At 39.1% G+C, this 17831-nt stretch overlaps 1 protein-coding gene across 17 annotated transcripts in view; it reads right to left on the minus strand.

The window, feature by feature from the left end:
* Positions 1-416: 416 nt before the first annotated feature.
* Positions 417-17831, minus strand: part of Slc8a1 (solute carrier family 8 (sodium/calcium exchanger), member 1) — a 365283-nt gene continuing 347868 nt past the window's right edge. For 16 of the 17 annotated variants that reach the window (NR_104580.1, NM_001112798.2, NM_011406.3 and 13 more), the window contains one exon: positions 417-16379. Coding sequence is in view for 16 of the 17 variants with exons in the window: in NM_001112798.2 (NP_001106269.1) it covers positions 16003-16379 (377 nt within the window). In the remaining variant the exon portion in view is untranslated. The remainder of the gene's footprint in view (positions 16380-17831) is intronic. The other variant, NM_001286684.1, reaches the window with a different exon arrangement.

The following is a 17831-nucleotide window of genomic DNA, read 5'->3' on the forward strand; positions in this document are numbered from 1 at the left end:
CAGGAGCAAACCCCTAAAATTCATCGTTTCTTTCAAATCTGACAATGATGATTAATACTTGTGTGAATGCATATTCCTAGATCAAATACTCTACATTTTCAGGTAAGACCCATTTGCAGACAATTTTGAACTTTGTTATGGGAGAAATAAAAATAATTTAAGTCCATGGTTTTCACAGAAATGAAAATAATTGAAATTCATGGTTTAGGGAGAGAAGGGAAGTCCTTAGACATGGATTGGTGATATCTCTGGTTACTAATAATTTTTCTAATATTTGGTAAAGAATCCAGGAGATACATAATAGATGTTAAATAAAATGTCCCTGGACTCAAAACAATGAATACTTTGATCTTTGTTTATGTTGGTTAATGGAACCACACAGGAAAGTACATGAAAGCTGATAGAAAATGAATGAGTAATTTACAAACATTTATATTTCAGTGTTAGGAAACACGGTGAGGTTAGGAAAACAGAGAACACAACGATTTGTTACACAGTCGACTAGTTCAGGCAATGACAGTCTCACAGATTACAGTTTAACATGATTAAACAGTACATATAACATACATGTACGACAGACATTGCTTTAGGTATTGACATACCATCAGTTATACACATAAGAAATATTGCCGGTTACAGTTTGGGCTATGAGATAATTTTTTGATAAGACATCTCAAATTACAATATTATCTCAGGCAGCATGCAGGAAAAGTCATTGATTGTATCTTTGTTAGGATATACTTTGCACCAAGCTTCCAATTTTTTGGTAGTTGTATCAAGAATAGAGAAACCACAGAAATGATAGTATGGTTGAAATCAGCAGTTGTATTTACTGGCTGAGAGAATTTCTGGTAAAAATAAAATTCTCTGAATTCATTAACAAAATGCACAGTGATCATAAACTTAAAAATTATTTTTTTCACAATTAATTTTTGTTTATTGGTGGTACAGCAGCTGCAGGGAATCTGAATTCTGAGAGCTGGATTTTACATAACAGCAGGAACTTATTCTTCTGTGGGCTCACATGGTCACAATAGACATGTTTACCATTTGAAGTCACATATTATAACAAGGTGCTATACAAAGATCGTAAATATTTGGTGTTTCCATCTTAACAAATATGCTGTGGTTATTTCACAGAGAGACTAGATTAACAGGCAGTGTAAATCACATGAATCTTAAGATTTTTAAAAATACATTTTGTACAATAGGTTTCTTATTTCACTAGCATTTCATTTTGATTTTTTTTTTGTCTTTATACTTAAGAGTCCTTAGAGAAACTAAGAGCTTCTGGCTCATGCCAAGAAAGTCAATAGGACTGATATTTCCCACAGGAATATGGCTGAGTGTACATTGAATCACAGTCAATAACGCAACATCTAATATAACAGATTATTTAAAAAAATTCAAATCAAGTCTAATTATTTTAAAAGACAGCAGTTTGAACAAAACTGTAGTAATCAAAAGTTTATTTACAAAACGTTTAAATATATAGTTTAATGGCTAGTTCTTGCTCACTGCACAGATGAAATTGGCGTACACAGCCTGTTAACTTTCTGTGCAACATTGGTAGACCTTTGAGTCCACACGTATGTGGCAGATGGGCGAGGAAATTAGACAGTAATTTCCGTCGACTCAACGTTCATGAACAGAAATGTTTCGACGCCTTTTCTCTATGTGATTGGAGCTGTTATTAATGTTGGTGTGTTTAAGGTCTTAGCATGATGCAAGAATTTGAGGGAAAGGCTGTGCCACTGAGTTTTCAAATTCGGATCTAGCTTTCTTTTTCTAACACTTCTGTGTATTACATCAGCTAAAAATATTTCCCTTGATCATTAGAAACACAAGATTCATTTTCAAAGGATAGATGATGAAGTGAGCATTTCTTACAATCACATTCATAATATAAGAAGTTAATCTACATTTTACAGATCATTAAACACTTTTCTTTGGCAGAAGACCATAAATAACTTCCTCTACTTCTAACATTTCAATGAGGCTACTTCCTTTCCTGGTCACATGATCACTATTGCAGGATAACAGTAGACCACCACAGATAGAAAAAAAAATATTTAAGGAGCACAGATCGACAGTTCAATTCAAATAGTATTGATACACTGGTGCTACAGAGGGTGTCTTACACAGCAGTTCCAACAGCACTTCTGATGATTGTAACTCTAGTACCGTTAGCAATCATGGCCATGCTGACTTTTGCTTCCTGCAAAACTCGGAAACACTGGAAAGTCTCTGATTGTTAAACATTTTGTTTCTCCACAGAATCACAAACATAGTCCATGCACATGTTTGCATGTGTTTCACACTGAAAATAGCCATAGATTATGTTGGTTGGCCTGAGAGATTCGAAACTGAAAGACTCAGTTAATCTTCCATGTAGATCATGACCAAACTACTGCTCAAGGCATTCCAAGTATGATGACGTTATTGAACATACAGTCTTAGACACACGAGCAGTCTCCAGGCTGAGCTGGAGGACTGAGGACTGCTTATATCACCTGTACTATGATCGTGTCCAATTTTGTCTGTCTTTCCCACCTCTTTGTCTTTGAAGCTCCCTCGTGATAGATCCCTTACACTCTGAGCACAACTCCTGTACAAGTTCTGTTCTTTACTTTTTAGCCCTGCGAAGCAAGGGGTTGGGTGTGTGTGTGTGTGTGTGTGTGTGTGTGTGTGTGTGTGTGTGTGTTGTGCTCATTTCTTTTGTAAAGAAGGTTTTAGGCACAAGGATGTGATGGCCTTTTCTATAGGGATTGCCCATTGCAATGGTTCAGGATGAATTCAGTTTACCCTTAAGTCACCTACTGGGTTAGTAGGGAATATTTGCCACCAGGAGCCACCAGAAGCATGTGACAATTGTGGATTTGTTTCTAACCTTTCTAACCTTTCTCATCTTGTCTGCCTCATGGAACGAGCTGTGTTTTGTGCATATATACAACAGCCATCTTTCTTTTGTGTGTGTGTGGGGGGGGGGGCGTCTGGCTCTTGTCTAGAAAGCCATGAATGTCTTCCTTGATATGAGCATTGTACACATACAAAATTCCCAAAGGAACCCCAGGAAGTTCCGTTAGAATAACAGTTGTTTGTTTCAACAATGGTGATTATGGCTTTTGAGAAAGAGATGTGTTGTATCACTAACCTGTTTCTATCACTACAGATTACTGACAGGAAAATTTGTTTATGGTATTAAAACCATCATCTGTCACTTTCTAGTGTCCAGGGCTTTTTGTTATGCTACATAGTAAGGGTCGTTTATTATGGACCTGTTTATCTGCTCTTTGCAATTCAAATCCAGGCTTATTTCAAGGCTTCATGACCGGAGCAAATAGCACAGTGCATGGACTGTGGACCGAGGAGAGATGGACAGCAAGCTTACATTGGCAGTTTCCCCCATGGACGCTTCCAAGGTGACATTTCAAAGGTCAGAGAGGATATTAAGGCTTGGAATCTTAGTGATGGATTTGAGTCAATTGCATGGAACCTGACGTAAGCCTTTCTGCTGCAAATATTACATCCCATCACTGCAATGGCCTGCTATGCTGATATGATCTCTCAGAAGGGCTCTGATTTTGAGTAAAAGAATATGTACGTGGAGTTGCGGGTGATGAGGAGGAGTGAGATAAATGGGCTGTGCTTGGGCTGGAGCTGCAAGTGGTCAGGTGTGTTTAACAGGAGTAGGACAAGAGGGAAGGTATCGATGGGAAGGCACCCCCAGCCGGAGCAAATGGACAAGCAGCGCCCAAGCTTTGACCACCACCAACAGAAGCACACAGATTCTTGAACTGCTTTTCATGATTGAAAGGAAGGACAAACACAGGTTGATATTTTAAGTACTTCAGGATGTCAGGTTAGCATCCAGAGGACAGACAGACACATGGGCATACATTCTCAGATAACTCCCTATCTTAACCTGTCTTCTAAGGTGTTCTTATCAAATAAGTGACCTGAATATTCACCACTCTGGCTTTGCCCCAGTGCCACCAAGAGAGCCTTGAAGGTTGATCCTAGGAGACCTAGAGTGACCACTATGCCACTTGATGTTCCCAAACTTTATAAGCACTGTTGTTTACTTTGAACCAGTTTCCCAAACTGACCAGCAGTCACTGCCTCTCCATACACACCCACTCCTCCAGAAGAAACTCATTCAGCAGGACTCAGGACTGCTGCAGAATTGTTGGCCATTAAGGATAACAGCCAGAGCTAATTATTCAACAGTGAGAAAGGTTTCCTAGACTGTTTTCTGGTCCCTGGGATGGTCAGGTAAAGTACATGAACAGTTATATTTTAAAAGATCTAGAAAGACTCAAGGAAGAGAATCTTCTTGAAGTCCCATTAAAACAAAACCACAAAAACAACACAACAACACAACAACAACAACAACAAACCAGATGTGAGGTTAGTTTTCCTTCAAATGGAATTCTAAATCTGAACTTCTAAACCCACATGTATTAGTCTATGGTACTGACAGGCCAGCTTCCATTTAATCCTATAAGCTTCATTCTGGAGAGAGGAGAGTTAAATATGGGGTGACACTGATCATTCTAAGAAGCCATGCAAACCGCTGACTGGATCAATGGTTTTGAATTGCAGCATGAACTAAAACAACCCAAAGAGATTGTTAAAACCCACAGTGAGGAGCCTACTCCTGGCATCTCTGATTTATAGAGGGCTGGGGGTTTCTCAGAGGAGAGCAGATAATTTGCATATTTCACAGCTTTCCTACTCATTACTGATGCTGCTTGGCCACAGACTAAAGAATCACTGAAGTTGCTTATTCTAAAACAACACTATATATAGTTACCCATGTCACCCTAATTGCATTCCTCCAGCAAAGCCTTTCCATGTGGGATGGGAAGATCAATATTGAATTTTCTCCTTAGAAACTCATAAAGTAGGAAGAACTAGATTCTATTGGTATTAGTTTAATTATAGATGGTTCCTAGGTTTAGAAAGTTAAGGACATGTCAGCATATATAATAATCGTGTCCATATAATATAATTCTAAACCATGTTTTATGTTTGGCCTTCCTATATAATTTTCTATGTTATTAAGCATGGCACCCTGAAAATCCGTTTCTAGAAGACTGTACACTCTTTCTTCATAGAACATTATTTTAGTAATAGCCTTGCAATTCTCTTCTGCCAGCCACTTCTGTGACAGTCACCTTATCACCTCAGGGTAATTAACACGGTGACTCAATTTGTTCACAGTTTCTTGGCTGAGCACAAACAAATGAGTTGTTGATGTTTTTGAATCCCAAGGGCTTCTGGAAAAGGCTGAAGAGAGGGGAGGTTTTCAGAGACTTTCTGGGGTATTCAGGTGGACAAGCTGTGAGCACACATCGTTAAAGGTTGTAATTTGCTTGGCTGGAAGAGGTGGGTTAGCTTAAGAGGTGGGTCAGGCTGGGGCTGTGGCAGGGAGTTGAGGAGGAATGACATGAATTTATGTGGATGGGATGTTGCCTGCATGGGAAGAAGGCTGAGCTTGCTCAGGAAAAAAATCAAGTTCTCAAGTCTTCAAGCAAAGACCTGCCTTTGATTGACAGCACAACTAAGAATGCTTAAGGCAGTCGTCAGCAGAAAATGCTTACGGTACCTATTTGTTTTTAAAGAAGACAAAACCCAATTTTTTGGTTCCAATTTACTATTTCCTAAGGAAATCTGAATGAGCGATCAGATTCGACACAAAGAAATCATTGCAGTGTCAAAATTAGATGCTTCTACTGCAGCTCCATAGCCAGCTCTAGATGGAAATAAATCATGAGAAAAGAAAGAGTTTTGTTTTTGTTTTTGTCCACGAGAATCAACCATAGAATTGTTATAGCATAAGAAAAATATTATCTGTTTAAATGATTTCTCTCACAAAGCCGCTTTATCTGTTGCGACATGCCAGTGATGTTTGCTTCCCCTTTTGCCTCTCACAAATTTGGCTCTGTGGCTCAGGACTAACAGAGCTGGATGCATTCTTCCCACTATGTTGAAATAGTTTTGTCATTTCTTAAGACATTCCAATTGGGATTCTTTCGAGCGAAAGGTTACATTCATGCCACAGAAATATTCTTTGTTTTCATAAGCGGAGCTCCGTTTGTTTTTTCTTTGTTTATTTGTTTCTGTTTTTTTGTTTTTTTGTTTGTTTGTCTGGTTTTTATCTTCCTTTCCTTGTGAAAAAGTGTGTCTGTTCTGTGTTTTATGTGCAATTTCAGATCAGTAATGAAGCATTTTGGCCAAGGCCATTCTGGTATTTGCTCCAGGTACGATTTAAGAAGTATTTTTGTGACATCTTTTGGGATAGTCATTTCTCTATAACAAGGAGGCTCTTTAAAAGACAATTGAGTCTGTAGCAATTGGCTTCCTGCTTCCGTTCTCCTTTACAATACCTGTAACTTTAAATAAACTGGGTGTGGGGAGGGGCTGGCCACTGTATAGCTTGTTTATATTTCATATAGTTGAGTAGAAAACAGTACTGACAATCTCTTTCTCCTATCTGATGGTAAGCTTAAGAAATGAGAAAACAAAAGTGAATTTGAAAGGTCATCCTTGGAAGAAGAATAGTTGTGGCCTTAACAAGGTCATTGAGTTGAAATCCTTTCTATCTTTTGAATGCTTTTCATCTGGGGGAAATTTTCTACTCTCTCTCTTCAGGGAAAAGAGTCCCACCCTCAGTGGTGTACAAGTGATTACTTTTAAAAAAATAAATTTTTAGTTCCTCCCGCATGCATGTGGCTTGATTGCTTTGACATTTGTTCTGATAATGAAATATGACGAGGAACAACTGCTTGGCCACATGCAGCTTCTTCAGCTCATGCCTACAAGCAGAAGGAAATAAGAAGCCCCATCATGGGGGCTCGGTGTGTTTCAGAAAAACAAAAAACAAAACAAAACAAAACAAAACAAAACAAAAAACCCCAAAAGACATGAAGGTATGTATCATCTCTCATATAGCAATGTGAAGATTTAAATCCAGAGCAATCTGAAGATCCATGATCTTCTGAAGCCAAAAGATCTACCCTTCCAAAAGAGAAAGCCTTTGAGTCTCCTCTCTGATGACAACTAGACATTCAAATGGAGAGAGCACTGTGTGCTCAAAGAGAGAAGCTGTGGTCCCCTTCTCTAGGTGCTGTCAGTTGATGAGGGCTCTGAAGTTTTAGCTCAGAGACCAGCCAGTGCCTCCAAGTCCAGAACATTCAGTGTTAGTAGTTAGTGGCAGTTAGTTAGTAGTTAGTAGTAGTGATGAGGTAAATGATGCCAATTCCACAACGTGAAATGTTAGCTAACAAACCAGGTATCTGCCTCACATAGAGATTGGCTCATAGAAGATTGTGATGTGCTCATTGAGCCTGAATCCATTCATCTTGATGGTGAAATAGAGAATGAGAAGTTAAGACAACCATTCTTAAAGGGAAGTTCTTTGATCAGTTTCAGAATGACCCCATTAAAGAGTCTCACATTAATAAAATATCCTTAGACCAAAATGAAAGGTTAATTTAATTAGAAGACTGTAATTGGAATCTTATTAAATCTAGGGCCAGTGTTAGGTTTCTTAAGTCATCATTACTTTATGATAATTAACAGAACATTTTAATAAAATAAATGCTTGAAGTTTATAAAATTCTGATTTTGAAACTTTTCTACTGGCTTGACTTAAAGTCTGAACAGAATGGAAAGTCAGTGAGTGATCCTGGATGAAGGTCAGTAGTTAATAGCAGTTACTTAGTAATTAGTAGTAGTTAGTAGTTAGTAGTTAGTAGTAGTAGTAGTAGTCAGTAGAAAGAACTTCAATAATGATGAGGCAATTTTATGCCTCTCTGGCTTATTTCTGATCCTTTGTCAATCCTGCGATGTTGGTTAGTGGAAGCTCTGAACACCGATGAGTGAATCCTGAGTAGTAATAAAGCAATTTTATTTTCATTTTACTAATGATGCAACCATTGGATTGTCAAAGTTCCTATAAGATGCTGATGACAGCAGAAACCCTGTTCTCAGAGCTTGGGACAGAAACTTCAAAGACAAACGATTCTGAGAATCCAATGATAGCAATTATAAATGAATTCCAAAGGCTTTGCACCTGTTCAACTACATCCCTCCTTCTGAGAGCACTGAGAAGTATCATAGGCAACTGGCTGGCCAGGCTAGTTTGCTTGTTAGTAGGATTTTGGAGAAGAAATGTCAGAGACAAGACAATCAACACATAGGCAAGATGGAGACTGGCTCTTTTGGGAATGTCTGACCTTAACTAGAACTCGTGAAAGATCCACAGGCTGAGTGTTGGGTGATGAGATATCAGCCGACAGATTGGGTGAGGACTCCCTCCCTCCTTTTCTCCCAACATGCCAAACTACATTTCTAGAAAATGTTAACTGGTAGGTACATGGTTGCTTGCCTGCTTGGTACCATCTCTCAAGGGAAAATACAAAATCTCATTCTATTAACTTCCAGAAGTTGACCTTGACCAGCTTATTTCCCCCCACCCCCCAGAACTGTTCTCAACGCTCACAATCAAAGGCAGCAGAAGGAATCAAATTAACCCTAATGACTTCCTGTCTAAAACACTTGTTAAGCAAACAAAAGGAATAGTCATGAATTTCTTTCTTTAAGATATTTGCTTCTATTTTGGGAAGGATGCCAGTTTTCCAAACAATTCTCAAACAACTGTGTACATTTACCTGAAGAATAAGACTCCTTCTCTGTACTTTGTTTCATTTATGAGAGAAAATTAACTTGACATGAATTTTTGGGTACTATGCAGAATACAATTTAGGTTATTCAACATGTAAAATGTATTTTTGTTTTTAATATACATATCCCTATGGTATGGGAGAAATAAGGTAGAGGAGAACAAGTACGTTGAAACAATGAAATAATTCCAAGAAAAAGAATCTTGCAACTGGTAATCCAACTTTTCTAAAGTTGTTATTACACTGCTTAAAATGCAAACCTTTGACAGAAAAAAAGACTAAAAACCGTATTCACATTGCTATATTGTCTAAGGCTGGTTCATCTAAAACCACTTAGTCACTGATAGATCTGTCTGCACCATGTGGTTATGGGACTAGACTCCAGTCTAATACCCCCTCCTATGTATTGATTCAAATTATAAATTAGTCCTAAAATATTAGTAACAATATAAAAATGGAGTTGTCCTTTGAAATGGAAAAGTATTAAGTTATCAAGTTGAGTAATTTAAAATTTACTTTTAAGAGTGGAAGGAAATTTTAAAAAGTATTTTATGAGACATCTGCACAGACCTAATGTATTCTTTAAAATAATTCAATGGCGTGGAAAGTATGCCAAAACACATTTTTCTTTGGTTGTCCAAGCCAAAACTATATATGCCCAGCTTTGATTTTCATGTCAAACCTGAGAATGAGATTAAATTATACAGTTGTCTCAGGAAAATGGGCATCTTTGTTAAAGGTAATGACTTTCAGAAACTTTCATAAACAAGGGCAATACATGATGAAATCCCACTTAACACATTTTCTTTGTGCCAAACTATTTCCTTTAAAAATATAATCTTGTCAACAGTGTAGATAATTCTCATTCACATCATTATCATAACCATACAACTTTCTTCTCTCTGTATTATTGCAATACAGTATAAAAAGCTCCCAAGATTTTTCTTTGGGATATTTTTCAAGTATAATGTTTGCTAAAGTGGATTTAGAAATGTAGAGAAAGATTCACAAAGAGTATAATTTTTTCACAAAAGCAACTATTAAGATGGTATGGTTTTTATCATGGATATTTATACCATCTAGTTTATTTCTTAGGTAAAATATTTTGTGAAGCAGTTACATATTTGGTTTAATTTAATACATTAATAATAAGAGTAATCCTCCCACTTGGAAAGAAAACTCAGGATTATGTTCTTGATAATAGAGGCTGGAGCATTACAAATCAAGAATCACACTTTTAGAAAAGATCTCCTTGCAGATTTGAGCTCCTCTATTATGTGTCTTCAAGGGAGTCCAAGAAAAAGTTCTGTAAATTACAAGCTCACTTGCAAGGAGTCCCAGCAGAGAGGGCTATGCAACCATCAACCATCCCAATAAACCAGCTTTCGCTTCCTCCAATACAGTTTTAGATTTGGCTGAGCATACCTGAAATTATGTACCACACTGACTACTAGGATCTGGCTTTGTGAATTAACTATCAAAACTGATCCAGCAACTCTGAAGTTTGCTAATTTCTTTCTTGGTTTATTTGGTCACTAATGTGAATTTTCCTATCCATTCCATACCCGAAACACAGTATCTAGTAGAGTCATATGCATTATTCTGTTTTACATATGACAGCTTTAGAGACACCCTTATGGGGCTTGGGGATATATATATATTTTTTTTTTCTTTTCCGCTCTGTACCTACACATATTGATGGAACAGGCTAGAGATTGGACACGGGGACAAGATAAATATGACCTCAAGAGAGATAAAATCCATAAGGTGGCACAAAACTCTAGGGTAGCATATACCTCAGGCATTTGTGGAGATGACACTATTCTAAAGTCTGTCTCTATTTGTAGCGATAACACAAGGGTCTCTAATGTCTCTGCAATGTCAACATATTTGATTTTTCTATGACAAGTTTGCTTCTACAAGAAAAATTCCCAAGCAATTCCTTACAGAGTGAGCTTTCCCCTATTGCTGAGAGGCAATACCAGGCACATCACGAAGTCTACTGGATGGACCAAGGGTAGCCAATGAAAAGAATGACAAGGTTGGGCCACAGGGAAAGGAAAGGACACACTAAGAAGTGATGGTCTTTCCTCAGAGTGAGTATATCAAAAATAGTGATTTACAAACCCATCTCCTTAAATGCCCCTTGAGGCAATGAAATCAGAGACCCTTCGATGACACTGAAAATCCAGAGGTTCTCTGAGTGCATCTCTTTGGACACCTTGGCAGGCTGCGAACAGCAAGCTGGGTACTTACCATTTCCTGCGGACTGGAAAGTGAAAGCACATTCTGTCTCTCTTGGGAGTTCTACGCCTCAGTGCTTTGCCCTTCTGCAGGAAGGACATTCTCTGCTTTGGGAGATTGTTACCCATGGTTAAATATTAAAAATGAAACACCTAACTATTTCACATGTGTTTCTTTCCCAGGGTATCCCTGGAGATAAAGTACCATCAGCAGTATTCAACCCAAACCTTTGAAATACGCTAGAATGTTTGACAATAATAGTTACAACAATAATAGTGTTTGAAAAGAATAGCTAAATCCCTAATCAGTTATAAAACAAAATCTGTAGGGAGGCACAAGCACACATTCCAAATCTATCCACAAGAACACATATCCCCAGTATAATAAATGTGATTTTGCAGGTTTCTTCTATGTGTCATGACACTAATTCCTCAACCAATAGTCACATGCTTAGAATGTCTTGGCCAACAGACATGATTATTGTAAGGACTGTTGGATGCTACTTGTAAGTTAGAATGGATTGTATATTGTCAATGGTGAAATGGCTCAATGTTCCTAAAGTCATGAAAGTACAACTAGGGCTTGTTATGGTTATAGTTGCCAAACATCAGAAAAGGAAAATCAAAATCAAGAGAGATTCCACATTTTGAACTCAGAAAAACTGAAAGAAGTCTTAATGAAGCTGATCTGCTTTAGAAAAGAGGAGTTTCATCATCTCCCAGAGAAAATTCTCTCATCTTTTCTATAAAGCTCTCAGATGTATGAGCAAGCTAGATCCTCTCACTTTATTTATTTATTTTTTTAGATTAAAACCAGGAATGTGTGAGCATAGAGTTTCTAGTGGAGGATGCCTGGTTACAAATGACAGTAGAAACAACACGTTTCTATTTGCTTTGAGATCACTTCCTGCGAAGGGGTCCCTCATCAGTTGCAAGCCACCTATCCATCTCTGCAGGCTTGTTCTGAACAGTATAATTGTATGTTAATCTAATATTTGAAAGACAATGACAACCAAAATTTCACAAACTATATATATTATACTATAGCAAGGAAGGTTCTCTGAAATCTTCATGGTTGGACGGATCGAATCAGAATCCATCAACAAATTAATGTTTGCTCCTATCACTTGAGAATCAATCAGTCAAGAATTTTGCTGAGGTCTACTAAGTGGTCAAGGATCCTCACTATAATACTCAGTTTGGTTCTTATTCAAGAAGCAAATTCAGCCTGCCAATTTTATATGAAATTAAAGATCAATATTCAGGACACATGTCAATTCTTTGATTCAAGAAGAGTGTTTGAGTTGTCCCTCATTTTTTTTCCCTTGAAAGTGTGCCACACATGCCAACATGATGCTGTGATGAAAGGGCCTATGGGAAACTTTAAGATGCTCAGATGAACCAAGAGTGATTTGCATGTACCCAGTGTCCAGATTCTACCAGAGCAAGAGGGCATTCCTCCCCACAATTCTTATTCTATGTCTGGTGTCACCTCTTTCTGTGTACTTTTGATTGCATGAGATATGAAAATCAGTGACTTATACAATTCATAGAATCAGAAGTTATCAACATAAAGAAGTTGTTCTAGGAATAAGAAGAAATACAATATATGATACTAAGTGAACAATTTGTTTGTCCCTTGGGAAGTAACTATACTTCGAAAAAAAAACCAGTGCAATGGGTGGCATGATTTACTATGATGCGCTGTGTGATGAAAGTTGTTTAACAAGTAATAGCCTGTGAGTTCATGTGCTTGGGTTCAGGAAGCAAGAAGATAGAGTTAAATTAAAAGGTGGAAAAATGGTGAAAAGAAGGTACACCCAATGCTTATCACAGCATCACACAACAGACAAACATTCCGACTCCACGTGCTGCTCGTGGGCCATTTAAGCACAGCATGAGCTAAGGGCTGACATGTGTATGGGTTTGGATTGTGGCTGTCTCCTTTCCCATGGATAAGGATATAGATTGCACAAGGATACCTTTTTGGTCTTTATTTCTTCAGAGCATGAAAACAAACAACTGAAAATGAAGTAGGTGACAGTGAGGAGAGGGGACATTCCACAGTACAGAACATGCTGTGCCACTGGTGATGAAATCACAAACAGTTAGAAACTTTATTGATTTTTGTTTTTGTTTTCTGTGTCAATAATGTGTACCAATTGTCAGGAACAGCACCGAGTGTGCCTGTCCCCCTAAAGCCGTGCACAATACACACAAAATAAAAATAATCAAACAAATCAAATGAAATCATTTACACATAATAATTAAGAACCCTGAAGATCCAGATCAGATTTTCCCTACAGCATGAAGACTGAAAAGGCAAACACACCAAAAAGCTTGAACTTGAAACTGACCAACAGCAAGACGTTCTTGGGAAGTTCTCTGTGAAATTCACTACAGAATTATTGACATTCCGAAGATGGCTTAAAAACAAAACAAAAAAACAGAACTAAACAAAAACCAGTGCAAAATCTTTCTAAGGTTTTTAACCACATATATCCTTTGACTAGATTTACTGGGTATGTCTAGGCTAGCTTTCCACTTTTAAAATCTAAAATTAAGATTAAAAAAAAAATCAAAACAGGATGGCTTAGAGGGCTCCCCTGAGGAGTCCCCACTGTCACCACTGTTGGTGGCCTGTGGAGTGTTGTGATGGAAAGGTACCATTGCCACAGAGACTAAACACCGGCTAATTAGCTCTTCTCAGTGATATTGGTCACCACCATAGTGTCCTGCTTGGCCTAAATTAGGAAGATAAAAATACCTGCGAGTTGGCCAAGGCTATAAAGAGTACTTTTCCAGAGCTAAAAATTACATTCTTTTAGGAAAAACAAAACATGAGCATTTGGTCAACTGCCTTTGTTGTGCAATTTTAATGTGCCTAGGTTAAAAGTCATAATTCCTTTTCTCTTCCAAGATCAAAACTGTCTCAGTGTCAACTCTCACTCTCTGAGGAGGAATCCCACTCACTACATTCCCCTTGGGAGCAGGAATTTGGGCTGTCTTGGTCACTGTTCTGCTCCCAGGTTGTAGTATTACCTGGCCTACTGAACGGGCAACAAGTTTCTATTCACTCAGTCACTACATGTTGGTTAAACAATGAATGGTTATGATCACTGAGTGGAAGGAGGGAAAGGAGTTCTCAGCTACATTTATCTCTTAAGTATCTGGAGTCAACGCAGAGGGCCAGAAAGGCTCAGAGAAGTGTCTGAGAGATGGGCCAAGCCGTCCCATTTCCCATCAGTAGAATCACAGCTTTTGGAATGTTGGGTTTATCTCTGCTCTTTGGTATTTTGAATGGAAAGAGTCATTCCTTGCAATGGTTACTCCCAGTCTCTTTGAGTAACGTCCTCTTAGTCATACCCAGTGGACCTCTAAAGTCCCACTGGTCACTCAGACTTCCACTCAGGAGTTGCTATCTGAACTGAAAGGTGAACAAAACAGGGCTCAAAACAGCCTTCTCCATTAATAAAATCAACTAGCACTATCTATCATCTGTGCCAGACAGAGCAGATGTGCAATAAATATGTTGGGGGAGGGGTGGTGTGGAAATGGTGGCTGTAAAAATCCAGGCACATCCAAAGTATCCACTGGTCTCCCAGCCTTTCTTCTCAGTCTACCTGAATTAATGGGTGATTCTTAGAGACCTCTGATGTGCTCTACATGGCTATTATTTCATAGACATCTTTGTAGTTTGCCTGCTATCCTCTCAACTTTAATATCTTTTCACACGACAATTATTGCTTCTTAGTAATGAGCGTGCAAGATTCATGAACAATAAGCCATTTTCTTCTTTTATCCCTATTAATATCCAAACTCAATCACAACTCAAAAGGAACAACTCAGGTGAAAAGAAAACTCACTTATGTCTTCAATGTCCAATCAACATCGCTGAATGGGAGGACAGTATTTGCTATACTCTACTATATACAGATACGCTTTGTTTTATTTGTTTTTCGTCCATGCACTGTGTAATGGGGATCACGACAACAGTCCCTAACAGGCACATGAAGGAGGGGCAAATGTTCAGTCATGACTGGAACAGGATTGTGCAAGCCATGGATGCCACTGAAAATAAAACGGATGGAAAATCCCAGGCAAGAGCAACATGGGACCTGGACACACGTGATGACTGAAATGGTAGGGCTTTGGGGGTGGGGTTAATTTTCCTCCTTGCAGGGGCTGGGTGGAGGGCAGGAGGAGGTCTGGGATGGAAAACCCGGGGAACAGGCTGGGCTGGAAGGAGTAAGGGTCTTGCTAATCACAGTTCAGAGCTAGAAATAAGGGATGAAGGGTTCTATGAGTTCCTGGGAATCTAGGCACATTATCCCTGTACCTGTTGAACAAGAGTGCCAGACACCGTATCCTTAAACTATGTCTAGAACCATTGCTTTTCCTGGCTCCTTTTCAGCTCCCATGCTTCTCTCTGGAGGCAGTTCACCACTGTTCACATTCCGGAGATAAGCATACAATTTGGTAATGTAGTGAAGATGTGGTTTTTTTCTTCTTCCACGCCCAGCTCCTTCCTTAATCCAAGTAATGTTTAAAGTGTTCGGAGGAGGTGAGGAGCGAATCTTAATGATTCTAATATTCATCCAAAATCCACTCCCCTTTGGGTGGATCACTACTTTCTATAAGGAGAAGATCTTGGCCCTCCAAACAAAACAAAGCAAAACCAAAACCAAAACCGAAAGCCAAACATCAGCCACCCACATCCCTCCCTCTCCCCCCACCACTGGAAACAAAACAAAACAAAACAAAACAAAATAAAACAAGAAAACAAATAGAAGCCTTAACCATTTAAGAACTCGGAGAGAGTATAGCTCTTCTAGGACGAGCTGCAAGATGACCCTGCCTCCATGCCTTGTTCAACTTGATGATGCCCGGGAATGGGAGATGATGGTTTCTGACTTCCGGCCTAGTACGGATGTTCTTGAAGCTGGATTCCATCAGCAGTTTAAGTGAACATGACAAATGTCAGTTTCCTCTGTTCATTATACATAATTTTTATGTATATATATATGTATACATATATATATATAAATTTACTATATCTGATTGTTCCTTTAGAAGCCCTTTATGTGGCAGTAGGCTTCCAGGGAGGAGAAGAAAATGTACAAGAGCCACAGGAGCACAAACAGGGAAGATGTGAGGAGCTTGGCAGTCCGGGGCCCTCCCAGCTCACCTCCTATTTCTGGCCTCCGCCGATACAGCAGCACCCCCACGTTGATGAAAGCAAAAATAGTGAAGAGAGTGACAGAGAAAGCTAGCGTGCCGGGGGACACTTTGAACTGTTCCCCGTTGGCCGCATGGTAGATGGCAGCAATGGACCAGGCCACGCCGATTCCCAGGAAGACATTCACAGCATTGCTTCCAGTGACATTGCCTATAGACGCATCTGCATACTGGTCCTGGGTAGCTGCTACTTTGCTGGCAAATGTGTCTGCAGAGAGAAGAAACAGACCATGACACTGAGTTAACCTTTCAAAATAGAGTCATGAGGTACAAGGAGCTTCTATTGTGTACACTAGACTCAAGCCCACAGTAGACTTCTCTGTCTCTTTTGAGTCAGTCTTATGGTCAAAGGAACAGAACACAGATCTCAGGAGCTCAGGGCTTAGTGCTGCCTGCATCACTGACGGAGAAAGTCATGTAAGCTAAGTTTTTTTTATCCACAGATACTATAGCTTTTTGTCTACTGGGCTTGCATGGCAGGTTTTCCTTTTCAAGACTATTTACAGCCCAAGTTATAGCTATATCCAGTGGGGACTTTCAAAAGACTGACTATTACAAGACTCTATCCAGCTGTTCTTGGTCATAATCCCTGGGGCCCAATAATCTATGTTGCCAGAATGCCAAAAGAGTTCTAGGTCACTATGTGTTGAAAATGGTTGCAGGAGGGTATTTGTGAAGTGCTGTATCAGCAGCTATTGCTTACAGATGACAGAGCTAAGATGTCAGGAGAGAGCTCCAAAGGTCAGGCTGCAAGTCAATACTGCAATTGAAAAGAATCAGAATGTAATCATCGCTGACATTTGCCTAGAGTCACAGTTCTCCATTGGAATGGAGGGAGTTGACACCTCTTCAGATCTGGTGTTCAGAAGATAGAACAGAATATAGAAAAGGATGCTTACACTTTCTGGAAGGCTAGGTAGCTTTCTGTTACTTTGTAGAGGTAATAACAACAGAGCAGTGTGGATTGGTTTATAAATTGAGATGCTCCACTTGCTAATCATAAAAGTACTCCATTTCTGGGTTGTGCGTGTTCCTGACATCAAGGCTCTTTTCAGGGCTAGCGAGATGGTTCAGTGGGTAAGCTTGTCAAGCTTTTTATCCTATGTTCAAACTTATAAAAAAAATCAACCCCCCAAAGCTGTCCTCAACCTCCACACCCATGCGAGGCATGTACACCCCAACTCATACCGCTCCCCCCATTCTTTGTGTGTCTTCGTGTGGGAAAAGTGTGCATGTTTATCTCATCCTGCAGATCCTGTGCTTTGTGAGGGGGGCGAGGGTTATTTAGTTTGACCAGAGCCTACTGCACCTGCATATCACACTATTTTTCTAAGGGGGATCTGGCCATCCCCGAGTACCCATGCCACTGGTTATGATCACTGCCTGTGATAGATGGCAGTTTTTTTTTAATCTTCTAAAATTAAGGAGATGAAGAAAAATACTACTTATTCCATGTCACACACACAGGTTCTGTGTCTATTCTCATTTAACCATTTTTTGGTCTTACAGCTAGATGTAATTATTCCGTTTTTGTAACTTTGGGATCGCTAACATCATTATCTTATTTTGAATGGGGTCCTGGGTGGAAGAGAATATTTATGCCAGCAAGATTTCAGGGTCTATTCCCAGTTCATGCTGTGTTTCCCATCCCTGGAAAACT

Source organism: Mus musculus, chromosome 17 (genome assembly GCF_000001635.26).
Source record: "Mus musculus strain C57BL/6J chromosome 17, GRCm38.p6 C57BL/6J".
NCBI lineage: Eukaryota > Metazoa > Chordata > Mammalia > Rodentia > Muridae > Mus > Mus musculus.